We start from the raw sequence: 22,554 nt of genomic DNA, 5'->3' as shown, positions 1-22,554 counted from the left end.
GGACTCCACGCTGTCAACACTGCCAGCAGGTCTAGTGACTCTCCAGCCTGGAGGTAAAGAAGTCGCAGGCCAAAGACCTGAAGCCAAATTCTCTGATCAGCTTCCCAGTACAGTTGTCCCTCAGTATCCCCGGAGGACTGGTTCTAGGACCCTCTGAGGATACCAAAATCCAGGGATGCTCAGCCCCTCCTGTACAGTGGCACCGTATTTGCCCATAACCCACACGATCCTCCTGTGTACCTCCAGGCACCTCTGGATCACTTACCATGCCTTACACAGTGCACATGCCATGTCGTGTGTTGTTCAGGGATGATGACATGGAAAAAGTCTGCACAGCATTCCTACAGACACACACTTTTAAAAATATTCTCAGTCTGCAGTGGGTTAACCCTGCAGATGTGGAACCCACAGACACAGAGGGCTGACCCTTGCAAGTGACAGTGTGGTTTCTAACACAGCCTCCTGAGCAATCAGCTGGTTCTGACCCTGAGAGGGAAAGGGAGGTGTTGCTTGATAACTCCTAAAACTCCAACAATCAATTTAAAATTCAAGTTAACTATTTGAATCAAGAAATTTGGCAAAGAAAACATGATAATAATAACAAAATAACACTCGCTAGGGAAGAAGAACATAACCTTTGGAAGTCAAATTACAACACCAAGACAGATTGTCAAAGGTGCTTATGCCTCTCGGAATTCACCTGCAGTTTTGATCCTGCCCACCAGATTTATTTTAGGACCCTAAACTCTGTTGTGGAAAGTAATCAAGAAGGTATAGAAAGATTTTGAAAGGATAAAGTGTCCAGATCTGCCAGATACCAGAATTATCAGGTAGCAATAAGCAAGCCTAAAGTACCAGTACCTGAGCAGATGGACTCACCCAAGCCAATGAAAGTGAGGAGATTGACCCAAATATGTATGGAAATTTAGTATGTGATCAAGGTATTACATCCAGTCAACGAAATAAAACAGCAGTCACAGCTGGGCAGCTAGGTAGGAAAAAAAAAAAAGAATTTGTATTCTCATTTTTATATAAAAATAAATGCTAGAAGGATATATGATTTAATTTTAAAATATAAAACTACAAAACTGCCAGATGAGAACAACTGTCCATATCAATTTCATGCAGCCTTTCTAGATCTCACAGATGCATGCTCCTCCTAAAACTTTGTAAGTTAAAGATACATATTCCAATCCCTATAGAAACTCCTGAAATATAACGATAAAACTAATAAAAAACTAAAAAAAATAGGGGACACTATTTAATCCAGAAGAAAACAGGAAAAGAAAGAACATGTTGGGCAAATATATAAGAAATAGCAACACAGTGAACCTAACTCCTATTAAGAGTAATTAAATTGTATTAAATACTCCAATTAAAAGGCTGATACCCTCAGAATGGATTAAAATGTAAAACCAACTGCATACTATTTAAAAGAAATGCACTAAAAGCATCAATATAGACATCTTGAAAGTAAAATTTTTTTAAAAAATGGAATAAGGTACTCTGCATACATGTGCATGCCCTGAGCAAAGGAAAGTCAGAGTGGCTGTTTTAAGATCAGTCACAGCAGACTTCAGGACAAGAATTACTATCAAACACAGAGGAATTCCTAGTGATATGTGTATAAACCTTAAAAGAGTTTCAAATATATGGAGAAAACTGATAGAACAGAAAGGAGAAATAGACAGATTGACAATTTTAATCAAAGGTTTTACTATTGCTTTAGTAATCAATAGAAAAGATACAAAAATAATCAGTAAACTCACATGAGATTCAATAACACTATCAACTAACTATGCCATTTATAGTTACCCTAACAGCTACAGAATACACCTTCTTTTCAAATGCCCATGGAAATTTCACCACTATAAGCTACAAGCTGGGGTTGAAACAAGCCTCAACAAGTGTAAAGATCACAATCAGGCCCGGCATTGTAGTCCCAGCAGCTCGGGAATCTGAGGCAGGAGGATCTCGAGTTCAAAGCCAGCCTCAGCAAAAGCAAGGCACTAAACAACTAAGTGAGACCCTGTGTCTAAATAAAATACAAAACAGGGCTGGGGATGTGGCTCAGAGGGTGAGTGCCCCTGAGTTCAAACACCAGTGCCCACCTCCACTCCCCCCCAAAAAGATCACAAAGGATACACCCTACAGAAATAACAAGAAGGTGTCCTTAAAAATTCTCAAATGTGCAATTAAGAAAAATACTTCTAAATAAGCCAAAGGTCAGAGAAAACATTAGAATGGAAATTTTTAATGTTTTGAACTAACAATAATTAAAATACATCCCATAGAAATTTGCGATATGCAACTAAAGAGTGCTTTACAGGGAGTTTGTATTTCCAAGTGGGTTATACTAGAAAATGAGAATGCTTTTATTTTTAGTTGCCAAAGATCCACCCAAAGCAGCTAAAACAAGAGTACTCCAAAGATAAATAGAAGGAAAGAAAGACTAAAGCACAGAAATCAATAAAAACAGACAAGGAATTCTTTGAAACCCAAGTCAGTCTTTTGAAAACATTGATAAAATTGTTACACTCCTAGCAAGATAAAAGAAGAGATGAGACAATAGCATGATTCAGCAATTTCAAAAGTTGAGGGGGCCATCATTACAGATAATGTGGGCATGAAATGGTAAGAAAGCGGTGTGAAAAATATTATGCCAATACATTTAACTCAGATGATACTCAGATGATACGGACATTTTTTCTGAAAGATAGAAATGACCAAAACTGACACAAGAATGAGAAATACCTACAGAGCCTTAGATCTCTCAGAGAAATTGAATTAATAATGAACCCCTTTTCCCAACACACATACACACCTCCAGCCCCAGATGGCTACAGTAATGAATTCTACCCACATTTAAGAGAGAAATAATAACAATCTGTAACTCTTTCACAAAATACAGGAGGAGGGAAACCCTCCTGACTCTTATTATGAAGCCAGTAGAATCCTGACACCAAAACCTGACAAGAACAAGAAAAACGCCCCAGATCAATCTCTCCTGTGAACAGACATAAAGCCCTTAATAAAATATTAGGAAATCAAACCCAGATCTCCCTGCATATGTGCATAAATGATATGTGCACATGCATGCACACATGCATGTACATTAACAGGATAAACAGAAAACAAAGTGCATGCTAATTTGTAGAACCTAATTGATCTGAAGTCCACATTCCCAGGCCTATAACTAATTAGGCTACCCAGGAGTCATTCACAGTAAGACTCTTCAAAAACAGGCACTTCGTTATTCTTTTGATAACCTCCTTTGATATTTCATAATCTGAGCTTAGTTTTTATATTCCTTCTAAATGATGGGAAACACCAGGAGAAAAATGTATTATAAAAATAAATAGGATATAACCCTAAGAAATACAGTTTATTCACTATAATCTTTCACGTTAAGTTTTCAAAATTTCGCAAATAAAAAATGTGGGTTTTTTTTCCCCCAAACCATTGAAATCACCCATCATGTACATAAATGAAAGGAAAGCCAAGGTCAATGTAAGGAAGCAACATAAAACAGAGTGAAATTTCTGGTTTGAAAATTGACCTGGCTTATTTCACTTCTTCTTTTGTAGCTGCTGAAGTTGAACTCTGTTTTAGAAAGTCATTTTATCTCCCAAGTGAGATTTCACTTATTTGAGTCAAAAATCACTTCAAAAGTTTAAAATAGGGTCAGGGGAAATAAAAAGGAAACAAAAAGTAAGTACAGCCATGTTTACCATCAGTAGATCATTGAATTCAAGCTGTAGAAAAACCCCTACAGTTATTCACATGTGTCCTCCCACCTGCGTGCTTCCCTGGGAGATTAGAGGAACCAGTTAAAATTAGGGGCAACCTCTTCAGATCGCTATTAATCAGTGTTGTATTGTCCACTCCATATATAAAAGATACTCTGTCCTACAGATGCTTCTTTGGGATCCTGCACTACCTTTTCACACTGCGTATTAGGACGTGTGGTCTTTTCTTAAAAAGATTTCACAATGTGCCTGTTCAGTTACGTGAAAGGTCGTACAAAGGCAAACGTTTAAGAACAGAGCCATCGTAAGCCATGTTTGTCAAATAGAAAAAGAAACATGAGGTGGGATTCTTCACTCACTGTGCCAGTGTGTACAGAGCAGCTGACAGGTCCCAGACACCAGGGACCCAGCAGGAAACAAGGTGGACCATGGTCTCGGTCACTGTGGAGCTGGAATTCTAACCAGGAGGACAGCAGGTGATTCCATGTGGACAGAACTCTGATGGGGAACTGGCACTTGGAGAGCACTTGACAGGGGACCTGGCCTGGCCTGGGGATGGGTGGCCAGGACCAAGAATACCTTGGGAAGAGGTAAAGTCTACACCCAGTGTTGAGGTCAGGGTGGGAAAGAACTGTCCGGCAGAGGCACGGAAGACGCCGTGGTCAAACAGAACCTAGGGCCTCTGGGAGACTCAGACAGGCAAGGAAGCAGCTGTGTCAGCAGGCTTCCAGCTGCCAGGCCCACACAGGCTCGTGAAGCACTGCTAGTGTCTCACTAACACGCCCTGGGGCGCTGGGACCCCACCTGCGGGGTAACCTGGTTAGAGGGGTACACACAGTGACTGACTTCCAACCAACAGAAGGTGGCTCTTGCTTCTGGGGCTAGATGACAAACCTGTGGCTCTTGTCTTGCTAGCAGACCCTCCTGGTGCCTTAACTGGCAGCCTCCATGGAGCAAACAGCCCTGCCAGAGAGGGCACTTATTTGGGAAATGAGAGGGGACCTTGGCAACGGTCATCTAGGAACTAGGACCCTTGATCCAGCAGCTCCAGAAACTGTATTCTGCATGGTCCTTTGGGCTCAGGAGCAGATCCTTCCGAGGCTGGCCTCCAGATGAGGCTCAGCCCTGGCTGGTACCTTGTTCACAGCCAGCAAGAGCAGCTGCATCAGAGGAGACGGGTTAGTGTGGGCTGACTCCTGACCCACCGACACTGGGTGATCCTTAGTGTTATGGTGAGACTAAGTTGTGGGAATTTGTCACACAACACAAGGTAACTAATGTATGTGCATTTATAATTTTCATGAATATTTTCTCCAGTCATCATAGATAAAAGCTATCAGGCTGAGTCCTGTATTTTACACGCCTGGGAGACTGAACACTAACTATGAAATAGTAAGTTTCTCCTGTACAGAAAATGCAGTTTCAGCTGTTAAGTCCTCATGTCCCTTTAACGCAGAAACAGAAAGGCAGAGGTGTTAGGCCCTGAGAACCGGCCCACAGGACCAGGGCCAGGCCCTGCACAGCCGAGTACTCAGAGGGTGTCTTCCTGGAAAGCTGAGCTGCTCTCTCTGCAAACGCAGGGCCCTGGGAGCAGCACAAGCTGGGAAGGTCTGGGAGTCAGAAGGATGCCTGGAGGCCGTGGGCGGCCCGTGAAAATCACACAAGCAAAACTTCTTTCATGTTTTCCTTTTTTATTCCCCTTTCAGTGGGTATTTATATTTGAAAATTTTGCTACATTGGAAGATAAGACCAATATCAGTCTATATAAATATACAAAGCAGAGAACTGTGAGATGTTTAGCAACGTAACGGGACTAACGAAGAGGATTCCTCTGATTTTAAACACCAGCTTTAGCAACATAACTTGGAACTGGATAAACACGTGCATGCTGTCATAGTTCAGAGAGGCAATCATTGGGACGCACACTTGTGACCCTTTCTTCTGTAAATGAAATCTCTTTGGCTAATGAAACTTGACCTTTGAAGATGTTCATATGAAAAATAAGTCTGCCTGTGTGTAGCCTGAAGATGGGAGAGAAGAGCCGAGAAGTCCTGATTCGATTCCATCCCGAGCCTTGCTGTCCTTTCATGTTTTCTTGGTTCTCTTTATTGTAGGTAACATCAGGATTCCCTCTGACACGATTGTATGGTGTGGAATATAACGAGCTCTCCTTCAGGCCCCGGCGTTCCCCTTCCCTCACCCTGCTCCCAGTTCCCTTCCTCAGCTGACCCGCCCTCTTACAGTGCTCCTTAATCCCTCCTTCCATGCCAGAGCAGGTACCCTCAGGAACTACGGCTGTTCTCCAGGCAAGGAACCTGTGGCAGGAGCCCTTGGGCGCCACCTGGTTAGGTGTTGGGCTGAGTGGACATGTTTGAAAATTCTTTGGCTTCTTGGCAACTCCAGGAAGATAGTAGTTGTAACCAACAATGTAAGAAAGATTCCAGAGATAAACCATGTTAGCAGTGGCAGGGCCAAGGGAGTGGGGGGGGTCTTTCCATTTACTTTTTTTTTTTTTTTTTTCTGTAAATTGGGAAAATAACACTAGCACTTGGTCCTAGAGTGGAACGTTTCTGTCAGATTCTGGAATGTCCTAAATTTGTATTGTTCAGAACCACAGGTTGCAGAGCATCTAACTGGCTACACCACTGAAATCATGTGCTCTAGTGGGCAAAGGACACTAAAGTAAAGCACTTCCTGCATGCTTCCTCCATGACACTAGAAGAGTCCCATCTCCAGGCAGTTCTTCCGCACCACCCAGCACACTGGGGCACTCTGTGTTTATCTGCCTTGCAGTTCTACTCTCTGTCCTCCCTGGAAAGCCCCTCAGAGCTGGAAAGTTCATTCCCCTGGCCTGGACCTCTGCCTCCTCATCCTCTCACTCCAGTCCTTCCTCCCAGACCCGCTTGTGTCCCCACTGGGGGAGGAGGACACTAATAATCACTGTTAGCTGTAAGTAAACAAGATTCAAAAGAGTCACCATTACGAGGACGCTCTGAAACAGTCCTGTTAGCTGCCTGCCAAGGTGCATGCCTGTCATCCCAGTGGCTCAGGAGGCTGAGGCAGGAGGATCATGAGTTCAAAACCAGCCTCAGCAAAAGCAACGCATTAAGCAACTCAGTGAGGTCCTGTGTCTAAATAAAAATACAAAATAGGGCTGGAGATGTGGCTCAGTGGTCGAGTGCCCCTGAGTTCAATCCGATACCCCAAAAATAAAGAAATAAAAAATAGTCCTGTTAACAAAGAGAAGCCCCTAGCCCCAGCTCAATCCAAAGACTAAAACCTGAGACCTAAGTTGGGAGGAAAAGGGACAGTCTGCCCTGCTCCCCCAGTCGCCTGCCTGCCTCTGTTGAACTCTGGGGCCAACTGACACCATCCACCAAAAGCAGAGGGGAGGCGGTTAGGGATGCTGAGAACCTGCAGCATCTAGAGAGAAGACCTTAAACGAAAACCTTTCCCCGACATTTCCTCACGCAGTGCTCACCACATCTCAGTCAGGAGGCTGTATCCTCACTAGTCATTGACAAAAAAATTGAAAAGATTTAATGGGTTCCTCAGGGTCACATGGTCATAAAGGAGCCAGAGCTCAGAGCCACTTTTCACTCCAAGTTCTGAATTCTGGGCCTGATCCGAACCACCTGCCAGAACCCAGCACCCGCCACCCCGTCCACCAGGATGTGACAGAGAGAGACGTGAAGGGAACCTCATAACCTGATGCCGCTGACGTCAGCGGAGATGCAGATGCCCCTATGCAGATGTTCCTATTAGGGACTATCCATGCTTGGGCACAGTTGTCTTGATTTGATTTCCAACTATTTCCCATCCTGTCCCCGCTCCCACCCCCTTTAAAACTGCTTTCTTACTGAGCCTCTGTAACCAATGGCTTAGTCCTTAGCTGTGCCAAGGAGAAAGAAGAATGAAAGCTCTTTCCAAAGGCAGCAGAGCCGAGATGCAGAGGGAAGAGACTAGAATGTATGTGAGCAAACTGGGAGAGTGGGTTTCAGGAGGACTGTCCACCGCAGCCGGATAGATGATGCTCCGGGAACCGGCTCTAAGAAACTGAGTGTGAAACCTCACCAGGTAGGCCACATCCAACACAAGCAAATTTTGATGGCAACCAGGTGCCTGTTTTCTAGACAAACCATTGGAGAAATCCATCTACACAGAATCATGGCATTGACTCCCAAAGTTGCAAAGTTACCCGGGTGTTACCATCACTGGCTCACTTCACTGTTCAGTTCCCTCCGAGATCTGTAAGTGGGGAATAAACCCGGAGCTTACTCCTGGAAGGTTCGGACGGCAGAGTTCCACTGACACCTCTGCTGGCAGCCAGGCAGCTCGGGAGTGTATCAGCCCTGCTCTCCAGCTGTTCTCATTGTCCTCAGCCAGAGGACAATGGGAACAGCGGATGGCTTCACCCCCAAGCTCAGCTAGGCCTCATCATTAGCACAGCTCACATCTCGCCCTTGCAGCTGCCAAGCCAAGACTAACACGACAGCAGGAGGGCAGCTGGCTGGGCTTTATGACAGAGTGTTGGGAGCATGGAAGCTGGGAATCACACCTCTGGGGGTTGAATGCATCCTCTGCATGAACTTAGGATCCGATCGCTCATTCTCTGTGCCAGAAGGTGGGGGTCTGTGTCTGGTGTTCACAATGTCATATCCCCAGCACCCGGCACAAATCTGGGACTAAAATAGGCACAAACAAATGTGTGGACTAAAAAACCAAAACATCGATACTGGTGATCTCTAGTTCTGAAAACATGGTGGACTACGTATTTATTCCTATTGAAACATATAAAAACATTAAGTGCGACAACAATTTTAGAGGAACTATATAACTGAACTAAAAAGAAAGAGAAAAAAATTATAGGGAATTAGAGAAATTCCCAGTCAGAACACGACATTGCCAGTGGAGCCCAATGGCTACCTAGAGTCCAGGAGCTATCAGTTTAGTAACAGGGCATATGATCTTGAAGACAGGAGACAGAGTCCTATAACCCTCCAGTAACACCAGGGCTTTGCAAGAGTGTCCTTGCCAAGTTAACAGGGCTAGAACAACTCTAACAAATGCCCAGGAAAGCAGCAATGTGGCTCATCACTACCCAGAAATCTGGTGAGGGCTGGGGAATCTCCCAAGAGAAATTGAAACTAAAACCTTTGCCACATGGAGACCAAAATTACAATAACCATGTGTTGTGAAATTCCTAAGATGAGAAATTCACACAAAAACTGAGCTCAGACAAGTGAATTCCATAAGGCACCTGTCACATGTGAATAAGCTCTGCTTCACAGGAAAGTTCCATTTGTATCATAATCCATCTATGCAGGACTCCCATGGAGGGGGTAGAGATGGAGGGGAAAAAATTGAAAGTTTACATTTCAAAATTGTAAAGCATTAGAAGAGATAATCCATGATAATAAATAATCTATATCCTTAAACACTTGAGATAATGGAATAATCTGAAGGATAACAATATATCCTCCAAAATTATTAAAGATAGGAAAGAATACAAAGAAACCATAATGAAAGGCATTGAAAGGACATTACTTTTTAAAAGATCTAGCAAGTTTGAGAAAAAACAGAAGAAAGCTTCCATAGATGAAAAATTAAAGACATTGGAAAGTGTAAAAAAAAAAAAAAAAAAAAAAAGTCAATAGTTTAAAAGCAATTTAGACACATATCAAGAGAGAATTGGTGAAAAGGAATTTAGAGTTGGAGACATCACCCAGAATATAAAGCAAAGGGTAATGAAGAGACAAAGAGAAGCTAAAAACAGGATGACTAGCAAGTTCCAATCATAAATAACAGTTCCAAAAGAGATAACTGAGAAGAAAGAGCAAGAAGGTAACTGAAGAGATAATGGCTAAGAATATTTCATAACTGACTAGATTTGAAAAGCACATCAATCAAAGTCAGATATACATAAAAATAAAACCATATCAAAGCAGATGATAATAAACTACAGAAGCACAAGTACACACCCATGCACATACACACACACACAAAAACAACAGAGAACTACCTTAATAGCAGGCAGAGAAAAAGGCAGTTGTATTGCAAAGGAATAATCGCAAACACTGTAGAGTTCTCAACAATCGCAGAGACCAGGACCCAACATGCATCATTTGCTCAAGGAAAACAACCTGGAACTTGGCACAGAGGGAAGCAAACATTCAAGTAAAAGATAAAACAACACTTTCCAGACCAACAAGTGCAGAGAACTGCTCTTACAGACTGCCAGTAGAGGCTACTTATTGTAAAAAGGAGCAAAATGAATCCGGAAGCAGAGTGATTTGTAAGCAATCACGATGTAAAATGGGAATCTGTTACACTGACTAAGCCAGAATAAACCTGCACCGCTAGACACAAAAAGAGCCTCCTACTGCTTCATGGAATTCCTTAATGAGTGATGCGTTTCAAGAGGGTAGAACTAATACCAGACAACAATGCCCATGAAAGTGGGAGGGGCCATGAGAAGCATGAACGCATGCTGGGCCTGTCGATGGCCTGGGAGAAGGCCCCAGAATTACCACCTCTAGCTAGACTCTGCCAAGTGCAGACATGAAAAATTTAACGGTACTACTGAGATGTGGAGACAGGTAACCTGTAATAGAGCTAGGAGGAGAAGCGTAAATGACCCTTTAGCAAATCTAACAGGAGGCGGACAAGAAGAAAAAGGTGTCTAAAAATGGTAAAAGCTAAAGTTATTCTCATTAAGATTTAAAAAATAAAAGCAAGGACACTACTTTGAATCACTGCTTTTGTGATCACTGTAACAGCCTGCCAAGGCTGCGAGACACCATGGACGGTGCTGAGGAACCTGCAGGAAGAAAGACAACCGCACCATCGTTCTTGGATGATAATTCTTATGATTTCTATGAAGTCAATCCACGAACTAGAATTAATAAACATTAGGCCAAAATCCACTCACAAAAATAAGTAAAAAGGGAACCATCAATTAGAACTGTTTAGAAAAACACATTCATGGAGAAAACAAGAACACCCATGGGTTGGGGGGCCGCGAGGGTGTCTACAGCAGTCTGCTCGCTTAATTTCTGTTTTTAAAATGTTTGATGTTCCATGTTAAAGACTGAAAATTTTTGAAGCCCAGTGGTACCATCCAGAATGGTAACAAATCCATTAGGTACTTAGGGTCTCTACGTATATATTTTATGAAGATTTATAAAAATTTGGGGAAGAAAATTATGTAAAACTTATTGACTAACATTAAAAAGAACAAATAGAGAAATGAGCACAGTCACCCTGGAAGTCTTGATGCCATGAGGATCCCAATTCTCCCACAAAATTAATCTTTAAGTCTGCATGGGGTGTTCTGTGGAACTTAGCAAGACGATTCCAAAATTCATATGAAACACTGCAGTCTCAAGACTAGTCAAGATAGCTTTGAAGGAGAAGAGGAGAGGAGATCAGCCGTCTTGGGTGCTTAGCATGGGCCAGGCACAGCTCAAAGTAATTTGCCTCCATCTTCCCCTGGTCCTCATGACACACCTGTGCTTACACTCGCTGTGGGCGAGCCTGGGGAAGAAAGAGTACATGGCTGTCCGAGGCCTAGGGTAGCCAACCAGCCTGTGTTCCCAGTCCCGAGAGGTTTCCTTAGATGTGGGACTTTCAGTGCTGACCTTGGACTGCTGGGCACTCCAGAGTGGTCAGTCACCTTCCCAGCAAGTAGGCAGCAGAGCTAGTATGCACACTGCCACCCGCTGACCTCAGCTCCCCTTGGGCACCACGATGTACCAACTGATCTAAACGCTGACAACATGTATGAAGCACAGGACACGGAAAACATTAGGAATCGGGATAAATAAACTGTCCAATAGTACCCAGAAGCGTATCTGTCTATAGCTGGTATTGATAGAAGAGGGCAAGAATTCAACAAAGGTCACTAGGACAGTTGATTATCTAGATGTGACAAAAAGAAATAGATCCTGACCTCAAACAATAAATAGAAAATAAATTCAGTGGACTAAAAGTAAGTGCAAAAAGTTAAAATTTAGAAGAAATTATTTTAAAATCTCTTTGGTAGCTCAGAAAAGAGAGAAGGAATTGTTAAAAACCAAATTTAAAAAGGAACATGGGCAAATGATAAGAATAAATACTTCAAAAATGAAACAGAAAGAATGTGCAAACACATAAAAATAGTCTGAGAATCTCTAGTAATCAGGAAAATGCCAGTTAAAACAATGAACTCTTTCGCCTGTCAAATCTGAAAATACCAAATATTGCAAATTTTGGGTAACCAAAACTCGCTGTGTAATAATTCAGGCAACCAAATTAGAAAGTAATTTAACAAAATATATTGAAGTAGAAAATGGGTGACTCTATAACTCAGCAATTCACTGAGTGGACTCACACCCGTGCACAGGAGACAGGAACCAGAAGCCACAGCATCAAAGAGTTGGAGAAAACAGGCATTTACCAACAAACATGTGAGCACTCACAATTTAGTCACTTGGTTAAAAGGAGCAAGCTGAGCACCTATAGCAACAGGAGTTGTTCTTAAAAATATATTGATTTTTTTTAAAAAAAGCAAGTTGTAGAATTTTCAACACAGTAGAGGGCCATATGGCTAATATTGAAATCCAATATCAGAATTGATGAAGGTATGTATACACCCAAACCCACCAACCTTAGAGAAGAGGATGGGCTAGGGGAAGGGGGCCCATTTTAACAATTTACACCATTAAATTTTAAAAATCCTGAGCACACAAAATAAAATCTAGTTGGCAAGAATATGAGTGTAGGACTTACTCTACATCTTTTATTCAATTTATTAAATTTTCATCTTTTATGAAAGAATGAACAATGGGGCCGAAACGCTTTTTCATTCATCATTTTCATGATCCTATCTCAAATTATACTGAAATTGGCTGAAAAAACGTGATTTTAATTTTAAAAATCTACTTGGCAGGCTCCATTTCAGAGTGTGCCTGTCCCACAAGCCACAGAGCAGGCGCACTTGCAGCTATAACACAGACCAAACCCCCCGGGGGGTCCCAAGAACACGAAGGACCCCGCCATCAAAACCAAAGCAAGCTCCTTCTCGACAAGCTCGCCCCAGAGCACAGGAGGCACGAAGCCACTGCTGAAGCAAAACGGCGGCAAGAGAGGCTCAACGAGGTCCTCACCGGCTCGCCGGCCAGGACCAGTCCACGCTACTGGCCACCCCTTCTACCCACTGGCGGGATCCACAGAAGGACCATGGGAGGAGGCAGCTGCTGAGATGGAGAGTCCCTGCATGTGCGCCTGGGTCTCAGACTGAAAGCTGAACATGAGCATAGTGTCACCCCTGACGTCCCCCTGAGGACATCTGAGCCCAGAAGGTACCATGTGACCACCTTCGATGCCCCAGGATACAGACCGTATCAGAATCACGATTCCAGGCTTATCTCAGGCTGACTGCTCTGCTGACGTGCTGTCGGTGTTGGTGAATTTTTAGCTGGTCTGGCCAAGAACGGGCAGCCCACGTGCGTCTTGGCTCGTGGCTCACCCACACTGAGTGTGGAATAGCTAATGGTTGGGGTTAGCAAACTGGATTCCGCTGAGCCACCCTCCAGCCAGAAGAGACATGAGGACACCACTCAGGAAGTGAGCACCCACGTTACGAAGACTGGCTAGAACCCTGACATGGTGGCACTCATGCCCCTTTCTGGTTGGAATGGTGACAAGAGCTGTTGTCCAGTGCTGACATGCCTTGGTTCGGGGATGGAAAGCCATCCGTGAAGTGGGCAGTGGACCTACACTGTTTGAACCTCTGGGTGGCACCCGACCACCACTCATCCAGGGTCTTTGTCTGTCCCCCAGGATTTCTGTGACATGGATGGGAGTGGCACTGTCCTAGAGGGCCAAAGGGAGACCGCCATTCTCCACCCAGCTTGGTGGCCACCTTTGCTCCAGTCAATGTCACAACTAAGGTGAAGTCTTAAAATGCACCATGAAGGTTTGAGCACAGCTCTCCTTGGGGAGAGTGTGGACGTCAAGGTCAAGAAGGTGTCTGTCCAATGTTCACTGTGGCAACCTCGTGAGGGACAGCAAAAACAGGGCACTGAGGGGCTCAGCTGGCCTCACCGCTCGGTTGGTTATCCTGAGCCCGTCAAGCCTGTCAGCACTGGCCATGCCCCTGTCCCACACGGTCACTCCGCTTACACTGCTTGCAAGATTGTTGAGCTGAGGGGAGAGGCTGATACCACTTGGAAGGATGCTGGAAGCCCTAGAGACCCAAACCTGGGGAGATGGCAACTCGGGCATTGACAGCCTGCTCACTCCCCTCCTCTGACCTTCTGCTGCTCCTGAGACAGACTCTCGCTACCATGTCATCAGAGTATGACAAGAAGACTTTGGAGCTGGCAAGGTCGCCCACTCTGCCCAGAAAGCTAAGCAAATACCAAATCTAACCCATCACTCTGTCTTAAGCCGTGGTAGAATAACCAGCTCAGAGCCACGTCTCCACTGTCACATGAGATGACTAGTAAAGGGCAGGTTAGTGGCAACAGAGCCTCGTGAAACCTTCAGAAGAAAGGAGAATGTTTTGTGAACCATTTGTGTGTGTGTGTGTGTGTATGGAAATTTTGTTACTTGTTTTTAAAATCAGTGCTTTTTAATGGAAACAACTTGACCAAAAATCTGTCACAGAATGTTAAGACCCATTATAACAAAGTTGAATGAGGAAAAAAATAATAATAAACAAATCAAAATAAACAAGCAAAACCAGGTTCTCAGATCTCATTGAGATTCAAGTGAGCATAGATCCCAAGACAAAGGCTCAATTTCTATCCTGGCTTTAATTACAAACATAGCAAAACCCAAAACAAGGGAACTTTTGGTTAAATTGCGGGTCAGTGCTCACCATGCCCTGCTGGGGGAAGGAATGTGCAGGACATGAGCTGTCCAAGAGTGGATCATCTGACCCGAAAGGGGAGGCCCAAGCTTCCCCCCGTTATCTGATGAGGCTGCCCCATTTTTTAAACAGTTGCCGAGTAAGCTAAGTGCTCACTGTAGTCCTGGGACAACCTAAGAGCTTAAGGATAAAAAATATCAATACGAGCCTGAATTATTTGGCTTCTCCATCTCATCTGTCAATGGAAAGCAAGGTAACTGAGCATCAAACAAAGCACAAGGAAGCTGGAGGGAAAGGACCGGGAGAAAGTGCGAGATTGCAATGGCAGCCCGTCAGAAGGCAACGTCTAAAGCACACGTGTCAACCGGAAAACAGAGTTCATTTGAACTACAGTGTCATTTGCTTTAAAACCAGACCAGTTCACAGTCTCGTTGCCACAGGCGTTATCATGCTGCCAAAGAGAGAGAGTGTAGATCACAAAATATTCTCCACGGCTCTGGAGAGGGCTCACATCTGCCATGCTGCAGATGGCATCCTCTTCTGGAGGTGTTGCCAGATTCTTCCACCAGGACTGCGTGAGATGGAGCACAGCACCAATGCAGAGTGGCACCAATACAGTGCCTGGCACAGCGCACTCCATACATGTCTTTTAGGTGACCACACACTGATACAACAGCTTCAGGGTTAATAAAGTACTAACCAAACCTATACAAAGAAACAGCTACTGGAAAGGCACAGAAGTTGTCTTCTGAAACATTCTGTCTCCATGCCGTTGACTTCTCTCCTCAACCCCTGAGGCCTGGTGATACAGCGCTGGCCAGCTCTGCTCCCAGTGGGCATCTGCCAATAGGCAACAGGGCCGAACACCTGAGACGGCTGCTCACACCTGCCTGTGAATCACGGGTCCTGCACAACAATGTAGCTTTAAAAGTCTCCAGGAACACACTCCGTACAGAAGCTTGGGGGTTGTTTTGCAATGGTAATGAGTTCGTTACAGCATCATGTACACCAGGAAGAAACATGCTTAGCTTCTTTAAATGATGTAGCGTCGTCGGTTCTTAGATTTTTTGTTTTGTTTTGTTTTTACAGTTTCCACAGCTGCAACATTTATCTAATTAGGTATATGTTGACTTTGAGTTCTTAAGGATGTTGGAAAGAAAGCTTCAAAACATTTAAAAGTAGATTTAATTTTTGTTTCCACAAGGAAGGAATAGAAAGAGCCAAAGGACAAGCAAGAGGAAGAAGTCGTCCCCATCCGCGCAGCATGGTAATAAGAACGTGGGCTGGCTTCTAGAGCACATGGCAGCTTCGCAGGTGTCTGTGTCACCACCTGAAACCCTGCAATAAAGGAACACTCCTAATGATAATAAAAAGCAAAGGCTTGGGAAGAAGATATCATCAGGTAAGAGAAAGCCCCACAGCTTTGAGGACGGACCAGTGGAGAAGAGAAAGCTGGAAATTACTCATGGACAGGAGGGGCCTCCAATGTGAGAAGGACAAGAACCCCTGAAGGCTCAGGAAGAGGCCCCTGGGCACCTCTGAGGGTCAGTCCAGGCTGGGGCTAAAAGACAAGCTGAGGAGAAGTCACTGCCCTAGGTCCCTTGCAAAGCCAGTACCTCCAGGGGCCTGATCTCCCTCTGTGCAGATAGGTCTGCCAGGCAGAGAAGTTCTGAGCTTAAGGTCTCTCAGGCACAGAGAGGGATGGCAGTCAAGTGCCAAAGTGAAAAAAAAGGATTAAGTAAAAACAAACAACAACAACAAAGCATTATGGGATGACATCATCTTGTACCCTGTTCCCTGCTCAACTCACAGGCTGGGGCCAGGCTTAAATCTCTCTGGTCAGAGGCCAGAGGACTCTTCTTTTTTTAGACAAACTGGCCAGCCTAAGCGGGGGAAAAGAAAGAATCAGTGGCCTTGGAGGTTTCCTGACAAAACAAAGGTCTTCCAGTCAATAAATCCATCTGTGGAAGCACCTCCAGGCAGCTCATTAGCATCCCTTTATTAAATACCAAAAGAAAGTCAAAAGTTGCATTGGAGCAAAGTCATTATAGCAAATGGGGGAAAGAATCTCAAAACTAATAGTGACCACAAAGTGAACAAAGAATGCTTAGCAAGTATTAATACACTCAGAGTTAACAGATATCTTGTATCCACTACAAAAAAACAGGAAGACACCATATAAAAAAAAGGACATTCAGGCAGCAAAAACATCACTTGGAAATTAAATATATGGTAGCAAAAAATTAAAAAGAACCAATAAAAATAAATTAAAAAACAAAAATTGAATAGAAGGGTTGGAAAATATAAACAACTATTCTAGAAAATAGAACAAAAAATGCAGAAATGAAAAATAGATAAGAAAATTGAAGACTATTTTCAGGAGGAAGAAGAAATAGTTGAAGAAATAATACAAGAAAGTATACTAGGATTTTACAACATGAATTTTCAAGCTGAAAGGGGTGACTGAGTTCCCAGCACAATTACTGGTAAGAATTTCACTAACATACCTTGTCATGAAATGTAAAAGCAACTGTGACAAACGGAAGATAACAGCTTCCAGAAAGAAAGAGAAAGACAACATTTGAAGGATTAATAATTAGAATGTTGTTAATTTCTCAAGCAGTAATGGGCATAAAGACAACAAACAAATACCTCATAAAATACAGAGGAGATATGATTTTCACTTTGATATTTTATACCCAAATGAACTAGCAAACAAGGACGGAATGACTAGAAACCATATACGTGTATTTGTGCATGTGTACATACACATATATATACATACATACACACGCACACATATGCATGTGTGCATGGTGTGGCAAATATTCCAATCTTCTTTCTCACAGAACTGTTTTGTTTGAATCACAAAATGTGTGTAGCCAAAAATATTTACTTTTCTACCATCCTATGCAGCAAAAAATGACCTGCATCAGAAACTGACCAATAAAATGTACAAGAAAGTCTGCTAAAAGGCTTATGAAAATGTTATTTTCCTGTTAAGAATAAAATTGGCTCTGGTTGGTTGGTTGGTTTTTGTTTTTGTTTTTGCCTCTTTTTCCCTATTACTGCCTAAAATGCAGATCTGAACCCAAGAGGTACAGCAGTCACCATGCAATCCTGAGGTAGCACCACAAATGCAAAAGCTGACATCTAATATGGCAGAAAAAATGGAAGAGATAACTTGGTTGTATCACTAACCAGCTGCTACACAGTATCATCAGCTACTCTACTGCTCACTTCACAACTGCTTGTTATGTATGGCATTTGCAGATAAATAGATGGAATTGGAGAATATCATGCTAAGTGAAATAAGCCAGTCCCAAAAAACCAAAGGCCGAATGTTTTCCCTGATAAATGGATGATGATATATAATGGGGGTGGGGGATGAGTGAAGAATGGAGGAATTTTAGATTACGTAGAGGGAAATGAGAGGGAGGGGGTGTGAAAAATGGAATGAGACAGACATCATTTCCCTATGTGCATGTATGTTTGCACAAATGGTATGAATCTACATTGTGCACAACCATAGTAACGAAATGATCTATCCCATTTGTGTACAATGAATCAAAATGCAGTCTGTAAAAAGAAAGAAAGAAAGAAAGAAAGAGAAAAATTTGAATAGTTACTGTGTCAGGTTTTCTGTTATTCACAGTTGAAAGCATCCTTGACACATTCACAAGCTAGCAAAATAACTCTCAAACACTCTTAGGAAGTTATGGAAGATGTGTGCCACAAAAATAAGGAACAACCTAAGAAAAAGTTATAGTGCTCAGAAAATGGGGGCTGCAACATGGGAAGGGTGTGAGAGGAATTTCCATCATCTTGGTACTAAGTCCTGAACAACAGCTGAGATGTAGACCTAAAAAGTAGCCAGTTAACGTTGGAACAGGAGGGTAAAGGACTCCAGGAAAGATAACACTAAGCAAAAATAAATAATAGGTCATCTGGTGGATTTGCTCATATTGAAAGATTCATACTATTTCCAGAAAGTTTGGAAATAAAGCAGAGGTTATGTGACAAGAAAGACCAAAAACCAAAGTGTTTTTCCTATTCTCAAGCTCAATACAGACGCCTTCACCTCTGGCCACCAAAATGTGTAGGGATTTCTTCCCATCAATAACCAGTTCTTCAGTGAATACTAACTGGATATCCTAAATTTTAACTCAATTCTGACAGTATCTACCCAGAGATACCTTCAAAGGATCTTAACTTATGATTATCACTTCAGATGCTAATCATAGCCCTAGGTTGTCACCTGTCCTTCTAATCAACTGGCTATAACTAGTAAACAAACAAACATACAAAAAGAAAAGGCAACTGTTAACTCAAGAGAAAACAAAAAGTTGCTATAAATAGGGGTCTCATGATCCCCTCCTCAGGCCTGATAATTTTCTAGGACAGTTCACAGAACTCAGGGAAACATGTATGCTTACTAGTTTATTATATTAATGAAGGGTACAATAAAGGATAGATGAACAGCTAGGTGGAAGAGATACACAGGACAAAGAATGTGGGAAGGGTGCGAAGCTTCCATTCCTTCTCCAGGTTGCTTTCACATATTCAGCAATCTGGAAATTCTCAAATCCCATCATATTGGGTTGCAATGGCGACTTCATGACCTAGGTATGACTGAGAAATCATTGACCATTCATGATCACTGGACTTTGAGGAGATAAGGCTGAAAGACCCAACTCTCTTTCACTAGTATTTCTAGCGGCCAGCCCCCATCCATAGCCACCCGTCATCTCATTAACATACAAAGGACACTTATCACTCCAGAGGTTCTGAGGAGCTATGTGCCAGGAACCAGGACAGAGTTCAATATTTATTACTTATTATATCATAGTAGCACAGTTTGGTGCACAGAAAACAAAATGAACAGTAAAACAAACAAACATACCAAAAAAAAAAAAAAAAAAAAAAAAAAAAGCAACCATTAACTTGAGTGAAAGCAAAAAAGTTGCCACCGAGGGGCTGAAATAGAGTCATAGTGCACACGGCCTGGCTCAACTGTGAAAAATATTTGCAAAGTCTTCATGGTGAAAACATTGTATTTTTTTAAAAATTAAAGCAAATCAGTAAATCATAAAGATGTTTGAATTTTCTTTCCCATGGGTGAGAGGAAACCATTAAAGAATTTTAAACAGGAAACTAGCTGGAGCTAACTGGTGATTGAAAATAGTGACTTTGTCTATGGCATTGAACACACCACGCCAGGACAAGAGAAAAAGTCAGTTGCTCATGAAGAGGCTGCTACTCTTAGAGATAAGAGTTTTCTACAGAAAGAATTTTTTAAAGCAGACTGGATTGGGGGAATTGCTTAAAAAGCCCATTTTGAAATGGAAGGATGTGGACAGATGGGAATATATGCTGGAGCTTGATGACTTATGATGTGGAAGGGAGACTGGGGATGACATCCTAGGTGTTAGCAGGAGGCCTCTGGGGAAGGAGGACATTACTACTGAATTGGGGAAGACTTGAAGGGAAGCACTTGGCAATGGAGGGTTTGGAGTCCAGGGTTCTGTTTTAGGACCTGACAGTGTTGATTTGTCACAGAGGGTACCAAGTGGGCAACTGTTCAGGGACTCAGGATAACAGACAAGGCCGGGGACAAACCCAGAATGTGCTCTGTCTTCAAGTTTTAATTCCTCTCGCCATCAAGAAGAAATGTTTCAGTCTGAGTTTCTAAACAACCTCAATGGCATGACTGGAGGCGCTGACTAATATTTGGAACTGAGAATCCAAGGGTAAACAGCAATGCTTGGTTTCTGTCTGGGGTCACATCTATTCTAAGGAAAACTGCACCAAAGTCGTAGTCATAAGATGATAAAAGCCCAGACCCATGAAATAATTTCCTATTGTTCACTTGATTTAATAGACGTTTTCTTCTAAGATCAGCAAACTTCTGTTTTCATGTATGGAGTATGTTCCAAATTAAAGACCACCTTATGCACACTTTGAGGCGGTTTCAACTTTTTTGGAAGTTCCTTTGCAAAAAACATTCAAAAGGACCCTTTTATAAGACTTTCAGGACCCTTTTGACGACTGTTCTTTTTATTTGCTGATCATGGGGCTCCTTGAGAGTCTGCTGTGTTCTTTCTGGGTTTTCTCATTGCTTCTTCTTTTCTGCAGTCCTTTTATTTAATCACTAATTCCCAAATTGGTCTTTATTGCTGGGTGGATTTTAACAAGAACTGAGTTTTAGCCACATTACAGTAGGCATGGTGGGGGTGGAGGGTAGCAGTGGCAATTGCGAAATAAAACGTACCATAAAGTGGTAACGGTTCGTGATTGAGGCCAGTTGTTGAAAAATAAATGCCTGTTATATAGAATCATAGAAATGTAGAGTTCGAGGCCAAGGCAAATCATTCTTTGGTGGGCTGACAGCGCCTCTAGCGGCAGAAAAAAGGGCGACGGAAGCGGGGACTAGAGGAAGCTCACGAATTTTTGAAAAGGCACCTGCTGAGTGAGTCCTCATTATGCAAACAAGATCCACAGGTGTCCGGTTTTAAGGGGATTCTGCTTGGGAAAGCCTAAGTCTGTAAAGCAGCTATAATACACGCATTTTGGTTTAACTCTGAAATGAGGACACGCTTTACACACGGTTGATGTAAGCGAATATTTACGGTCAAGAATCTGGATAGGCAGATGAATTTGGCTGAAGTTCAGCCGCTGCCTACAGCTAGGGAAAGACTGAAAAGGGCGGAGAGGGATGTAGTAGGTAAGAGGGTCAATTTAAAAAAAGAAATGAGACCGCGGGGAATCGCTGCAGGCACAGCTGCAGAGGAGGGTCTGGTTCACCTGCGTGGCTACAGCCGTTCCCCCAAGTGCATGGGTCGGGGAGGCGGGGGAGAGAAAACCTCCGGGTGGGTTGACCCAGAAGTTGGGATGCGGGGCTCACCGCGGGACAGGTTTGGTATGATAGCCCCACGAGCATCATTCGGGGCGACACGTGTAACTGTCAAGATATTAAGACTTTCGAGTAAATGTCACCCAAGAGGGGAGGGGACGGGGGAGTAGCCCAGGGCTGGTGCCATCCGAACCCGGCGCCGGCTGCTTCAGGGCCCGAGCCCAGTGTCCCCACCTCTCCCCCGGGAATTGGTCCCTGGGAGGGGATCTGCCCCGCGGCTCGGGGCGCGCGGGCCGGGCTTCTCAGATGCGCCCCGGTGCGCCGCCTCCGGGGCCGCCCTGGCACTCCGCAAGCCCCGGCGCAGCGCGTGGTGCCCCGGGGCGGGGGTGGCAGGCCGCCTCCTGCGCTCGGTGACTTACCTCGGGCCGCGCGGGGCGCGAGCAGAACCCCGGCCAGGGCGAGCAGGAGAGCGCGGGCGGGGGACGCGGGCGGCGGGCGCGCTGCCATGGTCGCCAGCCTTCCGTGCAGCAGCTCTCGGGCCCGGCGGCCAGCGCTGCACCATCCCACGCGGGCGCCGAGCCGGGCCGGGCGTCGCGGCCGGGGGGTTTCCTGCTGCAGCGAGGCGGCTCCGAGCCCCTCGCGCAGCGCCCGCGCGGCGAGGAGCGAGTCTAGCCTTTCATTTTTTTAAAAAGTTTCCCCGTGTGTGTGCGTGCGCGCGCGCGCCGCTCTGGCACGAGCCAGCCTTGACCGTTGCAATAAATGAGCAAACTGTCCGAGTTGGCCCGGGGACAGAGATCGCTGGTGAGAGGAGGCAGGCCTGTGAAATGGATCCACGGCCAGCAGTCACCGTTCTCATCTCCACGGAACAAATTATCGTCTCCCCCGCACCCCGCCCGCCGCCGGCGTCCCGCGGGTCCTAGAGACCGCAGCGGGGACCCCGCCCGCCAGGGTCCCGCCCAGCGCCGAGGCTCGCCCACCCGGGGGCGGCCGGCGCAGGGCGCCTCCCGCGCCGCGCGAGCGGGCGGCACAGACGTGGCTCGGTGGCGGCGCGGACCCGGAGCGCACGCGCCCCCGCCCCAGGATGATGTGGCTGCGGG

General features: G+C 44.4%; 1 protein-coding gene across 1 annotated transcript in view; it reads right to left on the bottom strand.

Annotated features, from left to right (window-relative positions):
• ADAM12 (ADAM metallopeptidase domain 12) overlaps positions 1-22,346 on the bottom strand; it is a 331,659-nt gene extending 309,313 nt beyond the window's left edge. Inside the window, exon 1 of the mRNA XM_079136781.1 lies at positions 21,877-22,346. Within this exon, the coding sequence (XP_078992907.1) occupies positions 21,877-21,964 (88 nt within the window). The 5' untranslated portion in view covers positions 21,965-22,346. The remainder of the gene's footprint in view (positions 1-21,876) is intronic.
• Positions 22,347-22,554: the final 208 nt, after the last annotated feature.

Source organism: Sciurus vulgaris (assembly GCF_902686455.1).
Source record: "Sciurus vulgaris genome assembly, chromosome: 4".
Lineage (NCBI taxonomy): Eukaryota > Metazoa > Chordata > Mammalia > Rodentia > Sciuridae > Sciurus > Sciurus vulgaris.
Note: the sequence above shows the minus strand (reverse complement) of the source record. Positions and strands in the feature narration are given on the sequence as shown.